The sequence below is a fragment of the Anopheles coustani genome, chromosome X (assembly GCF_943734705.1).
Source record: "Anopheles coustani chromosome X, idAnoCousDA_361_x.2, whole genome shotgun sequence".
Taxonomy (NCBI): Eukaryota; Metazoa; Arthropoda; class Insecta; order Diptera; family Culicidae; genus Anopheles; species Anopheles coustani.
The window spans coordinates 11,183,414-11,202,278 of NC_071290.1; the positions used below are offsets into that span (position 1 = coordinate 11,183,414).

General features: G+C 46.3%; 3 protein-coding genes across 3 annotated transcripts in view; all 3 read right to left on the bottom strand.

The window, feature by feature from the left end:
- Positions 1 to 18,865, bottom strand: part of LOC131269499 (aminopeptidase N) — a 232,460-nt gene that overhangs the window by 169,740 nt on the left and 43,855 nt on the right. The gene's annotated exons all lie outside the window — the stretch shown is intronic.
- Positions 809 to 6,262, bottom strand: LOC131269085 (uncharacterized). The gene is made up of 4 exons (XM_058271403.1): positions 6,227 to 6,262; positions 4,154 to 4,293; positions 3,851 to 4,081; positions 809 to 944 (listed from the first exon to the last, which is right to left on the bottom strand). The coding sequence occupies exons 1-4, from the start codon at positions 6,260 to 6,262 to the stop codon at positions 863 to 865; spliced, it is 489 nt and encodes a 162-aa protein (XP_058127386.1). The 3' UTR covers positions 809 to 862.
- Positions 9,502 to 18,732, bottom strand: LOC131269496 (histone deacetylase 6). The gene is made up of 9 exons (XM_058271875.1): positions 17,974 to 18,732; positions 15,831 to 16,415; positions 15,499 to 15,767; positions 15,243 to 15,435; positions 14,903 to 14,962; positions 13,898 to 14,175; positions 12,267 to 13,809; positions 10,875 to 10,962; positions 9,502 to 10,797 (listed from the first exon to the last, which is right to left on the bottom strand). Exons 1-9 carry the CDS (start codon positions 17,974 to 17,976, stop codon positions 10,475 to 10,477), a joined length of 3,342 nt encoding a protein of 1,113 aa, XP_058127858.1. The 5' UTR covers positions 17,977 to 18,732; the 3' UTR covers positions 9,502 to 10,474.

The window sequence follows — 18,865 nt, forward strand, 5'->3', positions numbered from 1 at the left end:
TTTATATTGCTCAGCGGTTTGGGTTTTAAAATTTTTCTATACAGTTTTTTGTTTGGCTTCAGACTTTCAGTTCTTCAGTGTTTGATGGGTGAATATGAGTGTTGCTGCACGTCGTGTGTTTAGGCGGCTTTCCTGTGCGGTGTAACTGGTGTCGCCGGCAAGCACCCAAGAATCGCCAACGATACGGAAAAGTTTTAGGGAGCAGCTTAGGTTCCGTGTCTATGTATTCCTTTTCCCACCCCCGTATTATTGTCCTTGTTTTACTTACTTTGTGTTGATGGATCAGTTTGTTGGTCGTAATACTTCTTGCCGGGTAGCTTCGCGGCCAAAGTGGGTGCTCCGCAAAGGTTAATGGTAGCGGCACACTATTCGGACAAACAGGGGTCGTTGGCTTTTAAAAAAGCTGTACTAAATCATTTCCGCCTTCCTCACGCCCGCTCGCACATCCGCAGGACACAACGGTTTGATGGGAATGGTGTCACAATTGCGCGATAACGCGTATGCCTTCCGTTTTTTCGTGTGTGTGTTGCCACGGGTTCTGTTATTGCTTTCGGTTGAATACTACGCCTAGTTTTACGATGTTGTCGATGCGACCTGAAGGAAATGCGATCCACTGGCCAGGATCACAGTGGGAGACTGACTGGACGACTGGCGAGATCGACAGATTGCTTTCTTTTCGCGAGTGAGGTCGCTGTTTTCGAAGCTCGGATTGTGATGTGTTGGATTGTTTTTTTTCTGGTTTTTGGTTTCCTGTTCCGCTGCAGGCGTTAACTGCTTCATGCATGTGGACCTATTATAACAACGATCCCTCGGCCGTCGATGGCGGGCTGCTGCAGGGGTCCTGAATGAATCTGGTCTGGATTCAAACGCTACACAATCCTTCACACTCTCGTAGCTGTCCTCCTGCGCCGCTGGAGTGCAATTTGCTTTCGCTGATTTCTGGTCTGGTAATTCAAAGATAAAAGAAAAATATATGAATAAAAAAACCCTCGGATATGTCAATTCAACAAACAGATGTTTTAAAAATGTGTCAGTTAACGAGTTGAACATGTGAACTAAGTTCAGCCAAGGAGGTTTTCGAACGCATTTGACTCCGAAACACAGGATAAAGGAAATTAAAACAGCCGGATGGAAGTGCAAACATATTCTATTGCGACTGTCCAGCAACTATGGAAAAAATATCATACTGATTGTGATAATCTGAAGAGCTCTATGGAAGACTCCTGTCTATCCACCCGAATATTCAAAAAGAGGTTTGGCAAACACGTGTTCGCTTAGTTTTTTATTTGTTTGGATATCATTGAACGAAATTGCCAAGATAATCAGAAGAGTGGCTTTTCGATGTGCGAAATATAGATAAAATTCCTGCAGGATACAATGAACTTCAACTCAGACGATGCGAGGCGTGAACGCCACGTTTCCTCCAAAGCAGTAACGCTCCATCAAAAGCAAGGAAGGCATGTCTGCGTGTAGTTGTGTTCGTGCGCCGGTGCGGCGCATTCGAGGTTGATAGCTTCCGGCAACACCCCGATCGGACGCTGCTGAAACAGCCGATCCTGGCACTGGGTCGACGTCTGCAGGGATCAAAACTCATTGTAGCTTTGCGTGCGTGTTAGTGTATATTACAATATAGCCATTCTGCACTTGTGTGCGCCAGTTTTGGTAATGGACTACAACCACAAAATTGCGTGATGATGAAATGGGGAACAAAAAATTATTATCCGGGCACTATGGGCTCCACGTTGGACAAAGAAATTCATGCAATGTATGTTTAATTTCCAATAGAAACTATGGCTACCCTGAATGATTGTTCAACTATAAGTGCCATCCATGTTTGAATTCTTGAGTTTGACACTACAGCTATTTTATCAACTTAGCCAAGATCAATTTTCTACAAGCGATCTGATTTTCTGTATGTGCAATAAAGTATGTTGCTTAAGAATCATACAACAAACCATTGCATATCGAAATATAGGAATATTTAGAGGATAAATTGATTGATGAACTTGTCAAATATAATTGTTTGAATAGATTTCTCGTTTTGGTCCCCACCGGGTAGCAGAACTGACTCGATTCATATAGACAGGCCAAGTGTTATGGCGACTTTGTTCGCCCCGCAAAAGTTCAGATTAGCTGACTAGCAGAAAAAAAATAACAGGAAAACGTAGCGAAACAGGCTACTTCCAATTCATCCCGGTCAGCGGTTGTATGTGTGTCTGGCGAGTGCACGGCTAAGGAGTATATGATGGTGTATATACGCGAGTGCACATAAAGTGTGCCAGCAGCGCTCCATCGTTCCCGGCTTTTGCGCCCGGCTCAGTGCTCCATCCACATTTTCAGGACTCTATCAGGACTCAGGAGGGGATGGTTGCCGGTGGTTTGGCAAGCATCCTTGTCATTTTTTTTTGGTTTTTCTCTGTGGCAGACAACAAAGCGGTCCGGAATGCACCAGTAATGCAAGGCCCGGGGACACGCAGTTGCAGTCGCAGCAGTAGAATATGGTGGTTTTCGTTCTCTTTCACGCCCGGACATGAAACCATTCTCAGACCGTCTGATCGGGTAGTTGGAAGCGTTGTACCTCGCTCCTTGCTCTCATTTTTCCCACCTGAATTTCCATCCCATTTCCTGGACCTGTGTAAAGCGACCGTGGCATGGTGCTTGCCTTACCTTGGCCGTCAGCTAATTGAAGGCGACGGACTAATGGTAATGGTCAGGCTTGCCGTGACAGTGTATTCTTTCTTGTGCCGGGTGCCGTGTGGACGCTTTCTCATCAACTTCTTGTGGTAGTACACTGTTTACTGCAAACCCAGATACTGCAATGCAATGTTCAAATACATCCCAAATACGTAACAAATTGGGGAAATTTCCTAGAATAGTTCTGATGTGAGATGTCCTTATTGAAGGAGCTCTAAACAGCTTCCAACACGTTTACGATAAATTTCTTTACCGACTAAATCTGTCCCAGAGCAAGCTGGCTGAACGCGGCACGGCGGCTCTATCCCCGCTGTGCGCCAGGTTTGTAGCAGGCCCGGTTGGTAGGCAGATAAAATAAATAAATAAAGAACATTAGCACACCAACAATGAGCAAGCACCGGGCCGGGACGCACACAGGCACACGCGGATACACAATGTCGGCAATCCGTGCCTCCGTGACCCTCTTCCTGACCGGAGTGCGAGAAGGAAGTAGCGGGTGGGGAGGGGAGAGGAAATCTAAGGTTTGTTGTTGGCGCACACGCCTGACGACGCGATAAAGGTACACAGTTGCCCAATTTTTCATACCAAAAATGCAAAAACCAATGGGAGAAAGTAAGAAAACGCACCCCACACTAACGCAAGCACACACACACCCACACACGCAAACACCCAGCCAACCATGGATCCTGGGGGGTGGGCTGCCGCTCCCTTTGGGTTGGGAAATTTGTGGAAAATCGATATGCTCGGAGAGTGGCGCGTACGGCATATTTTCGTTTGGGGTTGTGTTTCTTTTTCCTCTTACGCTAGCGTTTTGCTTATTTTGCTCACTGCCCGGTTGGGCACGCCCGGTTCAAGTAGTACACATTGGGCGACTACAAACACACACACATATACATGCCAGCGCACATTGGAGTTATACCATCGTAAGGAGTAGTGTACCGGTATACCGGCATAGATTTACTCGGAATTTTCTTTTGAAGAGTAGTAACTCAGGCTCTTGCTAATCGGTAGAGATTGGTGTTTTTCTTTGCTAAAAGTATGCAGTTCGTCCTTTTTGAAAGCGGGGGGATGATGAATCTATGGAACTAGCAAGATACCTCCGCACATACACACGCACACACATATAGCCACAGGACACGTCGGACAATCTACTTACGGAGCTCCAAGCAAAGAACCTAAATACAGGATATTCCTAGCTGGAATGATGTCCTTTGTATCGAAACACCAGCAAATAGTAGTTGATAGAGATCGTAGTCCACCCTTGGCTTTCTTTTTTTGCACTCGTTGCCGAACCGTAAACGCCGGACGTTTTCCCAGCGTGCCTTTTGCGGCGAACAATTTGGTTGATTGCAGTTGGCGGTGGCGGAGGCGGTTTCCCGGTAAGTTCCTACAAATTCCGACGCACACGGCGGTGCTTGCTTGGAAAATATTCAACACACAAGCACGCACACACACTCACACTGAGGGTATTACTGAGCCGGGATGGAGCTGGCCCGCAGTGCGAGCGTTCCGAGCCAGTATCCGTGGACGATCACCGTTCCGGGATTCGTTTTTTCTTTTCCTTTTTGGGGGGGGGGATTTCACTCGCTGAAATACAAACTGGCAGGCGAAGGTACCCGCGCGCGTCGTGTTACGTGTCGTTGCGGGGGCCCCGGGGAGAAAAAAAAACAAAAGCAAACAGCGACGTTCGCCTTTTGCCAAGACACGGGGTGTGAAACTCGCGTGCCACTAGCGATATATCCTTCGCGGTTCGACGGAAGCCGGCGTTCTGGCGTAGGCACCCTAGCAAAAGCTCCAACCGTGCGGTTGCTACAGTCGGTGTTCTACACCTGCACCAGGACACGGCACCCTTACCACTACGATTCGTACCAGCCCTGACACTGGTGGCCAGGCCGTGTCGATACCAACACAGACGCCCGACGCCCGCGTGCGCACACGTCACCAGCAAGGAATCGCTTAGCCTCGCTCCTCTGCTGCCTTCGCTCCGACGGGCTTGTCTGCGAATTTCGATGGTAGTTCCGACTGCGGCCGGGTTTATTATTGCTTCCGGTTTTTGGGGCGATGAGTCTGGGCAGGTGGGCAAACCTAACTTCCTCAAAGCCGGTGAAGCACCACCAAAGGATCGGAAAATCCGGAACTCACCGAAATATGAAACATACTACACACAAAACAATCGTTTGCCGGGAAATGATTATTTAGCTGTGTGCAAGCTACAGAATCGTGTGTGGCTCCACTTCTGTATAGGTCCGTATAGGTCCTGAGTAAACCTATCGAGCTCTTCCTCGAGCTAGAACGGAAGAGACTTTTCCAAACTCCCAAACCTTTGGGACGTCGGCTATGGTGGATCCTCTGGAGGTTGGCGATCACAGGATCAATAGGAACTAGCAGGAACTGCAACCTCTCCGAAACTAGCCTTACTACGCCCAACTCAAAACTTACACTTCCGGTTTGGTGTCCGTCGATATCCGGCACACGTGGTGATGCACGTCCCCCGTGGCTCCAAGGTATTTCCGGACCGGTGCCCAGCAGTACAGAGCGAGGGCTGTTAGGATTGTCGTCGGTTGGCCGTGGTCCGTCTGACGTCGTCCTTCGCCTAGGCTACTCCGCGCGAGAAGAAACACACACGCTGCAGGTGATCTCAGCACCGCCAGCGAAGCGAACGAAACCAAAATGCAAACCACCGTCACCGGGACCGGGAACACATGCGCACACGAGCACAACACATCCATACAACCCGGGGGTGGGGTGGGGTGGTGGGGTGGGGGGTGGGGGATGTCGCGCGTACAACGGTATTGGTAGCTGGCGCGAGATGCTGTGGTGTCCTGCGGCTCCCAAAGTTAGTCCCAACCCAAACATCACACACACACACACCCACCAACGAGGGGGCGCTTTGTGGGGATGTCTGTTGGTCTCTGGGTGGTTCGGCGAAACTTTCGGAAGACCTCTGTCGAGCGTCCACGCATACAGCGAGCCCCACACCACCCTGTGTGTTTATGCCTAAAAACAATTGAACTTAAAGCACAACACGGGCCGGCCGACCGAGGTTTTTCGCGGTCAAATTGTCAATTATCAAACTTCTACTAACGTGACGTCGACCCGATCCCCGTACGGGGGTCTACAGCCAGCTTTCCGGGGGATTGTTGTAGGTTCTAGAATGAAAAAGTACACCCGCGGCTCCGACTCCACTTTATACCAGAAATCTGGTCATATATAGCCATCAGGTCTTCGGACCTTAAATGAGCCTGTTGGACGGTCCACATCTTCAGACATCGCTTCGTCATGCTAGAACTACTTCAACAGAACTGCTCTAAGCAGGAATCAGTTCTAATTATCGAAACGGTTTAGGTAAGAGAAGTCCATTGAAATTCACCAAAATCTTAGGACTATCGTAGGCTACCTAAGCTCAGGAAGCTGTGTATATGGCCTGCTCGGCAAACCCCGTTTTTTTGCGCGATACGATGCTGCATCATTTTGATTTCCCACTTCTATGACCCGGCTTCCTGCGCACGCCGGAAAATACACACACACATACCCAGAAGCAGTCGCGTTTCGAAATTCTGGTACACATTTGGAGGCGCGACACAGATCCTCCCATGCCATGTGGTGAGCAGCATTGTGCCCTGCTTACTTTGCTAATTTTCCTATAATCATTTCAGCATCGAATTGATACAATAAATTGTGATCCTCATATCGAACTGCGAAATTTTTCAATTTTTCTTCTCCTAATAAGTTCCTTAAATAATTGTTGATTCGTTTTGACATGTAGTCGTTCTTTCTCAAAATCGATTAGAGTTGAGAATATTTAAGTATATATGTTATTAGTTGTTATTTCCGATACTCAACATTCATTTGGAGAAACGTTTCAAACACGTGAGTAATTAATTTTCAATAAGTTAACTCCTTCCCTTTTTCATGTCTTTGGAAATCTAGGTGGGTAAGGTTGATAAAATTCTTTACAACATTCTTTATTCCTTTTCCCGATAAAAGAATTGTGTTGATTGCTATTGGGGTATTTTGCAACCCTTATTTCGTTGAGTACACTGAAACATAGAAAGTTACACATGTTAAAGTGATATAATGTTAAGACACATCGTGTTCTTGATATTAAAATACGTTCATACTTTAAAAACTTGCACACTTCAAACAAGGCGTAACCTACTAGAAATGGACAAAGAGGCGAAAGGTGACTAGTTGTACGAAAAAATGTGTTTCCTGAGTCGCTGGACTACCGAAGACATAGTAGAAATAATTTAATAACTCGCATTGATCGGAAGGGGAGAGTAAAAACTAAATTGTATAAAATTCCTTACATTTTCATTTTTACCTAAGCTTATTATGTAAATTATCGAAGTGACAACAAATTTGAAAATACATTTCTACATTTGTAAAAGCTTGAACGATAGTTCTCATTTAAGTGGTCGATTTGAGCAATACTGTTAACCATTGTGTTCAATTTAGTTTAAAACCTATGTGGTTTCATATAAAATGGGTACAAGTACACCCAAAACTCCTTGTTAATGTTTTCCTTACAGGGATCAATGTAAGCCTTTGCTTAAATGGCATTCTCGGATAACATGACGTGTTACGTAAAGCAGTCTCATTGTGACCAGATACCATTATTTTTTGTTTATAGAAATGTAAAAGTAAAATGTTCTCAGTTTTGTTTCTTCTTACAGATATAGATGGGAAGAAAATTTCAGATTCAAATATGCTCTTCATATTTCAAGCATATTTTCGATATTCCGGAGGTAAAAGTTTGTTTTCCGGCAAATTAATTTGCTTTAGATGCTCTTTTAAAAGGGATTGAAATACAAAACACAAAAAGAGTTTTAAATGATTGTATTTTTATACGGTAATGAAAAATATCTTAATTGCCGACGTCGATCGTGTGTCTGACGGAGTCTGGGCCGGTCGCACAATTCTCAGGAAATCTCTATCGCACCCCGTCTGGAGTCTGGTTGCATGAGCTGATGCAAACGGTGCATATATGCAGCGCGGGGAAGGGAGGGGCGAATGTTGCACCCGACCGTTGGCACTATATCCTACTATAGGTAGTGGGCGAACAGTCCAGAAAAAAGTGTCTGCCACCGTGTGGTGTGGCATAACGCACGTCCAACCTGCGCCTGTGTGCACTTCTGTTCGGCGTCCAAAAACCCGATGGTGGGCGATGTGCTTGCTGTCGGTGTGCGAGCTGGGAAAACATAGCCGAGCGGGAGGGAGGGAGGGAGGAAAAACCCCCAGTCCCAGACGGACACACCACTAGCCCAGACATAAACAAAAGCATCCGAAGGCGTTTCCGTGCGGGTTTTATGCGAACACTGGCACACATATGGCGGCGGCGCGTCGATGTCCTATCCTGGTGTGGAGCTCCAGCCTCTCTGATAAGACCACTCGGGAAGAAACGGGAAACGATCCACTAACACCAGTACCGAAGCTCGAGCTAGAGTGTTTATTATTCCGTGATTTGTTTTTTCATTGGCATTTACTAAATTATCTCTTTCATTTGACACCAAACATCGAGTCAAAACAACACAAAATGACCAAACATTGCTGTTTGTGTTTAAAGTTTAAATCCTGCAAGGATTCACTTCCAGGATTGGGCCTATAAGGTATGCAATGGACAATTCACAATAGGGAGAAATTCACCTGCCTGGGGCAGGAGAAACGGACGGGGAATCTCCATACACTCGGACGGTGCCCAGGTTGGCGGATTTCCTCAAGGAGTCGAGTTTGCGCACAGCCACACGAGCTTGATCGGGCTCGAGAGCGAACAACAACACCCGGCTCGATGCCAACTCCCGGAGGTGTTTTTTTTCCCCGGTCCGCTGGAACGTGGCACCGCGCACGTTCCACTTCCTTCGTTCGCTGGTTCGCTCGGTTCGCTCCGGAACGTCGAGGCACCGCTGGGTCATTGAACATATAGCACATAGGACGTTCTTACCCAAACACACACACACACAGAATCACAGTAAGCCGACTGCAAGGAGCACGATTTTCAAAATGTCGTCCTTTGCCAATCGAAGCGAAACGCACACTCCGGTACGAGCCGGGCAAACCCCCCCCCCCCCCCATTCCTCGACACCAGCTAGTATTTATTTATTTTTGGTTTACTCTACTACGTGCAGCTAGTGCGTAGTAGTAGTCTGTTCTTGATGACGTCTAGCGGCGGCCCCACAAACGAGAGCTTCCGGGGTGATGCATCCACTTCGAATGCAATGATGCCACTGGAAATTAATTTGATTGATAAATAACATTAACATTTCCTCAATGCTTTTAAATTACCTTTTTTTTTTATTAATGTAACATTATTTAAATTAACGTACGAATAGCCTAGTAACGTTAGTGTAGTAATAAATTAAAAGAATCGTCTTCCCAACGCATCCCATTAATACCTTGAGGTCAGTATTTCTGCGGTTGAACTGTACTATGACTTTTGTAATGCGTTCAATCGGTTTGGTTAATTTAGTTTTCTTTTTTGAAATCAGAAAAAACATCCAACGAAATTTTCTTCCTACATCCAGGAAAGAAAGCAAAGTACTACAGAATCCATTTCAACAACTGCAGCACGAGAGCGCAACAATTTTACGTGCTTTCAAACAGCGTCCACACGACTACAGTGTTACAAACACGCTCTTATATTCGTGTTATTTAAAAAATAAATCAAAATTCATTTAAATCATCGTAGTCGTTATGAGTTAGTCGTCTTAAAGCATTTCTTAACGGGTTTCACACAATTATGTCTATGGAGCGTATTCTTGTTTGCTACCGAACCCAACACGTACTCCGTTTTATTAGCTCCACTTAACATTCTTCGATTTTCTTACTAGCCGTCTAAGAGATTATTGCTTGGTCCCATTTGTTTTTTTTTTATTTCGGGAACTGTGGACGATGTGTTTCAATCAGCAGGTCGCAAGTGTGGCCGTCGGATTCGCATCGAAATGCGTGCAGTTTCAACCCTTCGCTACCGGGAGCACAGAGTGAGCTGTTCTTGTGCCTTCTTCTTTGGTTATGTTAGAGCTGCTAGTCTTGTTAGTTATGTACTTGTGTGCATTTGCTTGTTGCATTGCTAGACGTTCGACAATCTAGATGACGTTGTATGCTAGTCGCCATTCAATCTACCGAAATGTAACGAGATGAAGTGTTCGTGAGTAGCTATTGAGTAGTTGATACGAATTGTGTATTAAGAAATTAACATCTGCATATTCGCGTTTCTTATTTTAATGATCGCCTCTCCTCTTGTACATATAATTTTAACAGCATACAACAAATTGTTTTAGAGATTAAGGATACGGTAAACGAAACGTAATCAATAGTGTAATAATGCATTACGGTTGTGTACATAAATGAATTTCGAAAGGAGAAATTAGACAGTATCTAAAGACATTGCATATAAAAGTATAAAAAAAAGTTTTTCATCAATATCTGACTAAGCGTTATTTTTTATAATCGTAGAAAAAATCAAATTTGTTTCACTATAAACATTACAGATACGATAAATGTATATGTAATGTATTCGCCATGTTTTTAACACATTGAGCAGCGGAATTACACGAACTAGCGATTACGCTTCCTTTCCCGTACCCTGTAGGGTTGCCTTTTTCTAACTGCCAGTTTTGCTTACTCTCTTTCCTGACTGCCATTCGCTGAAGAATGTTTCCGTTTCGGTTTATGTGTTCGACAGTCTTGTGCGGCCCTAATACTTGTAATTGCCGACAAGAAACTGCTTCAACAGGAACAGCACCAGCACGCGGAAGAGTATCTTCGACAGGTTCGACCAATATCAGTCACCCTTGCTGGTAGTCGGTAGGACTTCCAGCACCAGATCACTGCCGTACGACCAGACGAGCGGCTCGTTGAACTTGCTCTCGTGGACGAGGTTCTTGTACGGATGCAGCGCCGGATGGTCAATGTAGGCGTCGCACCCGTAGCACCAGACGGAGAGATCGGCGAAGCTTAGGGTAAGCGGATGGTTCTCCGTTTCGGTGCCGTGGCGCAACATATGCTCCTGCACGTACCGGCCGCAGTAGACGCCGAAGCAGATGAGACAGACCCAGTTCTCACCCTCGGCTGAGCAGTCGCTGCAAGGCGCGCGGTAATCGATCGCTGTGAAAAAAAGAATGTCAGTAGCAGGTTAACTTGTGCTCGAGACACTTAAGTACGCGTCGTGTTTTGGTACCTACCGGACGGGGCCGTTTCCGGTTGCAACAGCTTCAGGTGTGGACAGTTTCGCCGCGGGACGACGGCAAACATTTCCTCATTTTGAAGAGCCTGTGGGTGAGGAAAAAGAATCAGCAAAAGAAATTGAAAGCTAATTAATAAATAATACTGTGGTTGTGTACATACATAAATTAAGAAAGGGGAAATTAGACACAGCATCTAAAGACATTGCATTTCATTGTTTCTAAAGACATTGCATTTTCACATGATTTGAAAGATGTTGGGAAGTTTACAGAAACAACTGTTTTAATAATAACATCACAACCCAATTGATGACTACAGAGTACATATGATACGAACTCTATCTCTGTATTATCGTATACAGTGTAAACAATGTTGTTCATCAATATCTGATTGAGCGTTTTTTACAAAGTAGAAACAAAATTTTCATTTCAAATATGACAGATACGATAAATTTATATTATCCGAAAATGTCAGTGTCCATTTATTCAAACATACGAATCACGACAGGAAACGGGAATATTTTCAATAAAAAATGTTAATCAGCATTGGTTGACTGGAAGATCGCAGGATTGTTTTAAGTTTTAAACCATCTGCTGGTAGAATGAAACCCCAATATCACATCAACAAGCTTAAATAAAGGTGCATATGCAGCGCAAATAGCACAACAACTCTGTAAGATGTATTGGGAACCCGTATAGTCTAAGAAACGAGTTCTCTTACGTTTCCACTTAGGAAAACTATAGTTACAAATTATACAAATCAGTTTAGTGCTAGCAGTGTTAAGATAGGAGAATGACAGTTTGTAGATTTTATACATATAAATTTCTTTTTTTCCATTCAAGGTGGTTTTTCTCGAACACATTTTTTCCGTTTTTATTAAAATTCATCGTAAGGATACGAGGATAAAAAGATAAAGATTGCAAAGCTTGCATAAAATTCAGAAGCAATGAGGAGAAGGAATACCATACCCATGAATGGCTAAATATAACATTTTAATTGTACAAATGTGCATTCTAAATATAAAATAAAAATATACAACACAATAAGCACTGTATAAGTAGTTCTCAACTTCAACAATCGCACTGGTTGAAAGTAATAGAACATTGAATCCAATTTTGAAGAGAAAAGTACTACTAAATCGATTTTAAAGAAAACTTAAAAACGACAAAGTAAGATGCGTGTGTGTTTTTGTGCGTGTGTGTATATTCTGCTGAATACCGTAAGAACAAGGACTTTTTTTTATTCCGAAAAATTCAATTGTTGGGAATTCTTTCATATATGTTTTGTTTTTCAAACAAACTATCGGATGTTCTTTCTTGTCAATGGCATTTCAATTATGCGCCGTGGTATAGTGTTGGCCAATAGAAATATAATCATTTGTTGCCGCTTACCTCAAGATTCGCTTTCAAGTAATCATTTAGTGTCTGTGCCGGGTTTTGGCTTGACGATCCGGATGAACCCGCTGCTGCGTTGGTACTCGATTCTCCGGCTTCGGAAAGTGGGCTTAGGCCAGCAGACGTCGAGGTTGATGGAAGGGTTGCTTCGTCCAGGCCCGGTAGTTTTGATTCACCAATGTTGAGCCCTTCGAGAGCGTCCACCAAAGAGGCCGAGCTCAGTACCTGCTGCTGGTTGCTCGGGAGCTTCTTGTTCGAGCAGAGCGATTGCCAGTACTTGCGCTGCACCTCAAGCACACTCCGGATCGTCTCCATGCAGGAGGCATTTGGAGCATTCGAACTGCGAGCATTAACCGGTTGGAGTACCGGTAGGGGATCGCCTAGAAGCGCCTTGCCGCACATGGCCATGGCGTGCGAGATCGAGTTCACGTTGTAGCCGCCCTCGAGGCAGACGATCAAGCGGCCGCATGCCAGCGCCGACAGCCAGTGTGTGAAGTGCCCGTACGCTTCGGGCGTCACGCGACAACCGCCCAGCGGGTCGCCGATGGCCGCGTCGAACCCGGCCGACACCAGCACCAGTTCCGGCTCGAACTCGTACGCTATCGGCAGCACGATGGAGTGGAAGGCGGCCACGTACTCGGCGTCACCCATGCCCTTGCGGTTCCACGGAATGTTGACGTTGAAACCCTCGCCCTCACCACTTCCGACGGCGTCGAAGTTGGCGTCAGTACTCTTCGGGAAGAACGAGCCATTGTCGTAGCGATGTACGGAGATGTACAGGACGCGCGGATCGTTTTCAAAGATGTGCTGGGTTCCATTGCCGTGGTGCACATCCCAGTCGACGATCAGGACGCGCTTGAGCCCGTGGTGCTCGATGGCGGCCCGTGCCGCCACGGCTATGTTGTTGAAGATGCAAAATCCGTGCGGCGCATCCGACTCGGCGTGGTGGCCTGGTGGACGCACAATGCACAGCCCGGACCGGGCGCTCCCGCTCAGCACTTCGTCCACCACCTGGAGCACCGATCCGGCCGCCATTCGGGCGCTAGCTTCCGTGCGAGGGTGGAAGTAGACCGAGTTGAACTGATCGGCATCTTGCTTCAGCGTGGTCGATGCTCCCACCTGCGCGATCTGCTTGACGTGCTTCGGGTCGTGCACCAGGCACAGTTCCTCCGTAGTGGCGGGCCGTCCGGACAGGCGCTTCATGCGCTTCACCAGTTGGTAGTCCGCCGAAAGACGCTGATGTATCTTCGCGATGCGCTCCGGCTGCTCCGGGTGCCACTGCTCGTGCTCGTTGCGGTGCTCGAGCATCACCTCGTCGTACACGTAGCAGACGCGCGTCGCCGGGACGGTGAGATCCGTCAGCAGCTGCAGGCGCTGCAAGCGCTCGAGGATGCGTGCACGTTCGTCCGCCGACTGGACCGGGTAGCAGTTGCGAGTTGCATATCGCACCGGACCCGGTCCGGGTGGCTCGGGCGCCACGTAACACTGCACCACCTTGTGGAAGTTATTGGGTGGGTTGATGTTGTTGTAGTCCTCCAGACTAAAGCGTATAAGGAAATTGCAAATAACAGGGTTACTGGCGTACGTTACAAACAACATGCATTCAGTCACACACGGAAGATACCTACTCATACAGTTCGTGGCGCTGCAGACATTTCCAATAGCTCCGGTGGCTGCTGATACAGTTGAGGATGGAGCTACGCATGCTTTTTGTAGGCGGTTGTAGCTTCTCCACCAGCGCCGGGCACGGGTCGCCCAGCAGAGTTCGCAACGTTAGGGCACAACCTTCTGCAAGCGACTCCAGGCAGTAACCACCTTCCAAGACAACCGCAACTCGTCCCTGAGCCAGCGACAGTAACGGACTCAGCAGGTGCGCATAGAACGCTGGCGTGATCTCCATCATGCCCTGCAATCATTAGCATTTGGTTCAAATGTTTTCTTAATAAAAGCCAAAACCTATTAAGAAGTAAATGATGAAGATTGATGTTTCATGACGTGAGAGAAAATGAAATTAATTGTTTATGTTTATTGCCGTTAGTGTATTACTATGTATTATTGCCGTTAGTGAGCTTTTGATTTGATTCGTAATATTCTTTGGTTAGCCCAAAACACGTAACAAATTGTTTTTGTGAAATAAATATTCTCCTTTTCCGAAGAATTATGGTTTATGAATGAAGTTTAAGGAAAGACGTTTTTGTTTTAATGTCAATAAAACACCAATCTTATCACTTTAGCTAATGAGTGAACTTTTGATAGCGTGCGAACAATAAAACAATGTCCGGATAGTTGTTAAAGGATGGGTTAAAGATGAAGGAATTAGGAGTATTCATTCATAATGTCGACCAGCATATGGCATATGAACCCGTGTTCGAGTGGGCCCTAAACGCATGAAAATGCTGACAATAAACGACTTGCACGAAAGAAGAAGCTCCGAATCGTTATCGGCCACCACTCCAACTCTACCTTTTCGTCGCCCAAGGCGGAATCATAACCGGCCGACAAAATGATAAGTTCGGGGTTGAACTGAAAACAAACCAAGGATTCGGTGGTGGTGGTGGTGGTGGGGAAAGGAGGGGCATGGGAGGGGAAAAGCAGAAAGAGAAGATTAGCGAAAATACATGTCGTAAACACACCTCGGGACAGCCGAAGGCAGCATCGTAGCCCGCTGATATTATTATCAGCTCCGGTTGGTACTAGAAAAGAGTAGGAAATGTTTACAAAAAAGTAGAATAGGCACAAATAGAATAAAAAATATAAAGTTGTCACGCCGAGATGGGCTGTTGTTGCGTAGCGATTACGTTACGACCGGGGAGCTAAATTATTTGATAGCATTTTTTCGCTGCCAGGAGATACTGTTGTAATAAACCTTATTTGGTTTGCACAATAGAAACCCCCATGTTTTCCTCTCCCCAGGGCAAAGCAAGCAGCTATTGCGGTGAGGAAAAAAGGTTGCTTGAGAAGTGGGAAACCAACCTCGGCGGCCACCGGTAGCAGGAGCTGATGCCAAATCGCCAGGTAGTCACCGTTGGTCATACCGGTCGCGTTCAGTGGCACGTTGAAATTATACCCACGGCCTTCATCTTCGCCGATGTAATCGAAGTCGGATTCGCGCAGGTTCGGCCAAAAGGTGCCATGCTCGTAGCGGTGGATGGAGAAGTAGAGAACTCTATGAAATTTAAAAAAACATAATGAGAAATAGATGCAAATCGTGGTGAGTGGGGTTACAAACCTCGGGTCGGAGTAGAACATCCGCTGCGTACCCTGACCGTGGTGAATGTCCCAGTCGACGATGAGGATCTTCTTCAGGCCGCGTTTGAGCGCGTGCTCGGTTGCGATGGCAACGTTGTTGAAGAAGCAGTATCCGTTGTACTCGGCCGTCATGGCGTGATGCCCCGGCGGCCGCAGGATGGCCATGCCGTTCTGGACCGTTCCGTCGAGCACGCTGTCGACCAGCTGGATGGTGCTACCGACCGATAAGAGGCTCGTTTCGTATGAGGTCTGGAAAGAGGCGCAATGTAATAATAAAAACCGCTAACATCAGGCTGGTGGGGTTCATCTTACAGGATGGATGAAGATTGCATCGTAATGGGAGCTCAGCTCCTCCAGGTGCTGTTCGTCCTGCGAACCGTGCGTTTCCTTCAGGATGCGTATCTGCTCGGCGGTGTGCTTCATCAGCACTTCGGCCTCGGTAGCTGCCCGAGGCGGGATGAACGTGCACCGGTCGACCAGCCGCGTCATCTTGCATCGCTCCATGACCCGCTCGTACCGCGCCGGACACTCCGGATAGTTGCTGTCCCAGAGGCAACGGTGCAGCGCGAACCGGTCGTCGTAGAGGATACCGGTCGAGCCCCGCACCTGTCCGCCCACGCTGAGCGCATTGTGGTAGATATCCTTCAGGTGTTGATCGCTGGAGGCCGCATCCCCTCCGTCGCTGTTGCTGCGGCCCCGTTCGGCGCCACCTTGGGCGGACATCTTCAGCTTTCCCTGCTGCTTTGCCTCCGCTAGTGTTACCCGACCCGCCGCCCTGGTTTGGCTGCCGTACAGTTTCTCACGACGTTCCTGCTGTTCCGCCTCGGTCGCTGCCTGCTGGGCACGTGTTCGTACTTTCGATTGCTTTGCACTGCTGCGCGTGACGACGTTCGAGCTCTGTGCGGAGAAGCCAAAAACAAACAACGAACAGAGGTAACGAAACGCAAACACCTTTCTTGGTCGCTGCTCCGGTGGCACTTTGGGGTTATTTTTCACACAGCTGTATAGCAGCCCGTTTGGTTTCAGCAAATAAATTGTTCACCAGAGTGCAATCCTAGTGTTCCAGATCAAAACGCTTCTGACGTGACGGAAAACTCTTCCCTTCGCCGACGTTGAGCCCGTAGACCAGAAAGATTCTCTAATATTGATTCTGCTGCTGGCTTTTATACAGTTGGCAGTGCTGATAATACGGCCAGCACAAGGTCTCTGGACATAAGGTTTAGTCAAAGACGTTTTTCGATGCCATTTTTTATTGGGGAGATTGTTGTTACAACCGATAGTGATTAGATTTGAGTCAAGAGGTGCACAGTGCTGAAAGTTGACTATTAAACATTTCCCAAATTGGACACAAAAGAGTGCAATATAACCAATAGGATTCTGCACGTTTGACGCAAGACACTGCAAATTTGACAGCTGAATATCAGACCAAAAGGATGTCTTTTCTATTATTTTTGTGCGAAAGAAATGTGTTTAATATGAAGAGACCTGCTATTCTAGATTGACGTTGGGACGGAAGCAGACTATTGTTATCTCTCGAACTCTTCTGGTACAACAATCTTCTGACGCCCGCTCTCTTTCGCTGTTTATTTTCTATATTTTTACCTCAGTCTATGCCATCTAGCGCTGCGATAATCTTCGAAACGCATCGAAGTCAGCTACAGCAGTTCTCGTTTTTCGACCCAAAAAAAAAAAAAATTAATTATTTGCGAAAAATTGCGAATACTTCGATGAAAAGGACCGGTTGATGTAATGCAATGGGACCCTTGAAGCATGTCTTTGTTGTAAAGCATTCTCTTCTTGGTCCTTCGTGCTAGCGAAGGAACGTGCACAGAGAGAAGGTGAAGAAAATTCGGGATAGCAATCAATCTGTATAACGACTAGCGAATCCTGAGTGAAAGCAGGTAATGGAAGGAGAAAAGTATTCCAAAGCTACCTTAAACATCTGCAACAAAACTTATTCTTTCCTACTCGATATCATGGTTTAATTGAGGCAAAACGGAAATGTTCAAGATTTGAATGCAAAATCAAAACGGTCCTAAGTTTAACAAACTATTAATAGTAGATTTAAATACAAATTACTTTATAAAGCTAAATTTAATTGCACTTAAGCTATTCTTATGAAACTCTCAGTAAAATTAGCAGAGCTAGGAGGACGAGCGAGTAGTAAACGGATGGTAAACCCCACTTGTATCCTGTTCTGCAGGATTTAAATACAAGCTAGCTGTTTGCGCGGCCAGTACCAGATTGCTATTTCAGCTTTTAGCCCACTTGGCGGCACTTAATGCGATTCGTTTCTTGTCGTTGAATCAATTTAGGGCATTTGCTTGCGGGTGAGGAATTTTAATCCAATCCAAAGTGCCCACTGCGACCCAAAAGCACAGCAACTGACCCAAATTAGGGTTGTTACACGACGGTAGCCAAGGACGACTGCAATCCCCCGGTCAAATTTACTTACCATTGTTGATGATATTCCGCAGGAAGGCCGAAATAAGGTTGAATGGAAATTGTCGGTTGATCGCAGTGCTGTACGCAATGTAGTGGTTTACTTAACGACCGTAGTATCCTTCGGCGGGACCTCCGTTAGGCCCTATTTCTTCGTCGTGACCCTCTTTTGTCGATTAGAACCTGGTTCGAATGCTTAGTATGCGCGGTTTGTTGCAAGGGCAAGTAAAAGTGCCCTAGAACGAGTGTTGAATGATGAACGATTCCGCTGTGACACAATCGGCTGGTCTAAGACACGGTCGTCTCCATGACAACGATCTTTTGCAAGGGTCGCTAAAAGCAGTCGTTACGCTCTGCCGAAATTGTGTGCTTTTGCTTGTCTCGAACGCCTTCCTTCTTTGCTGACACTAGGCCCATACTAGGAAATGGACACGCGGGTTCGATTACTTCATCGAAACCCTTTTATGGCGATTCGAGCGAGCGAAACGTTCCAAAGCAGTTCACATATAACTCACAGTCGTACACATGAAACCGAAAACAGTGGACAACAACCCACACGCAATCTGCCCACGTAAATCACACACTAGTTGCATTTGGACGAGTTAACTTGTCCCCCCAAAAGCCAGCATTTCTATGCCAAACCAAACAATGTGCAGATTAGGTTAACACAAATAAATAAATACTATTCGACTCTTCGCTCCGGTTGAGGGAATACGCATACAAAACACAGAACAATAATTACAGAACGACAGAACATCAAGCAACGACGAAAGGATGCTGCCACTGCTGCTTTCAACAATGAATGTCCGCTGCTTCGAGGAACTGACAAGCACTGAGGCGAATAAACGAGCATTACCAAAGTTACTGGTACGAAGCGGTACCTGTTTTTGAAGCAAATATATGCT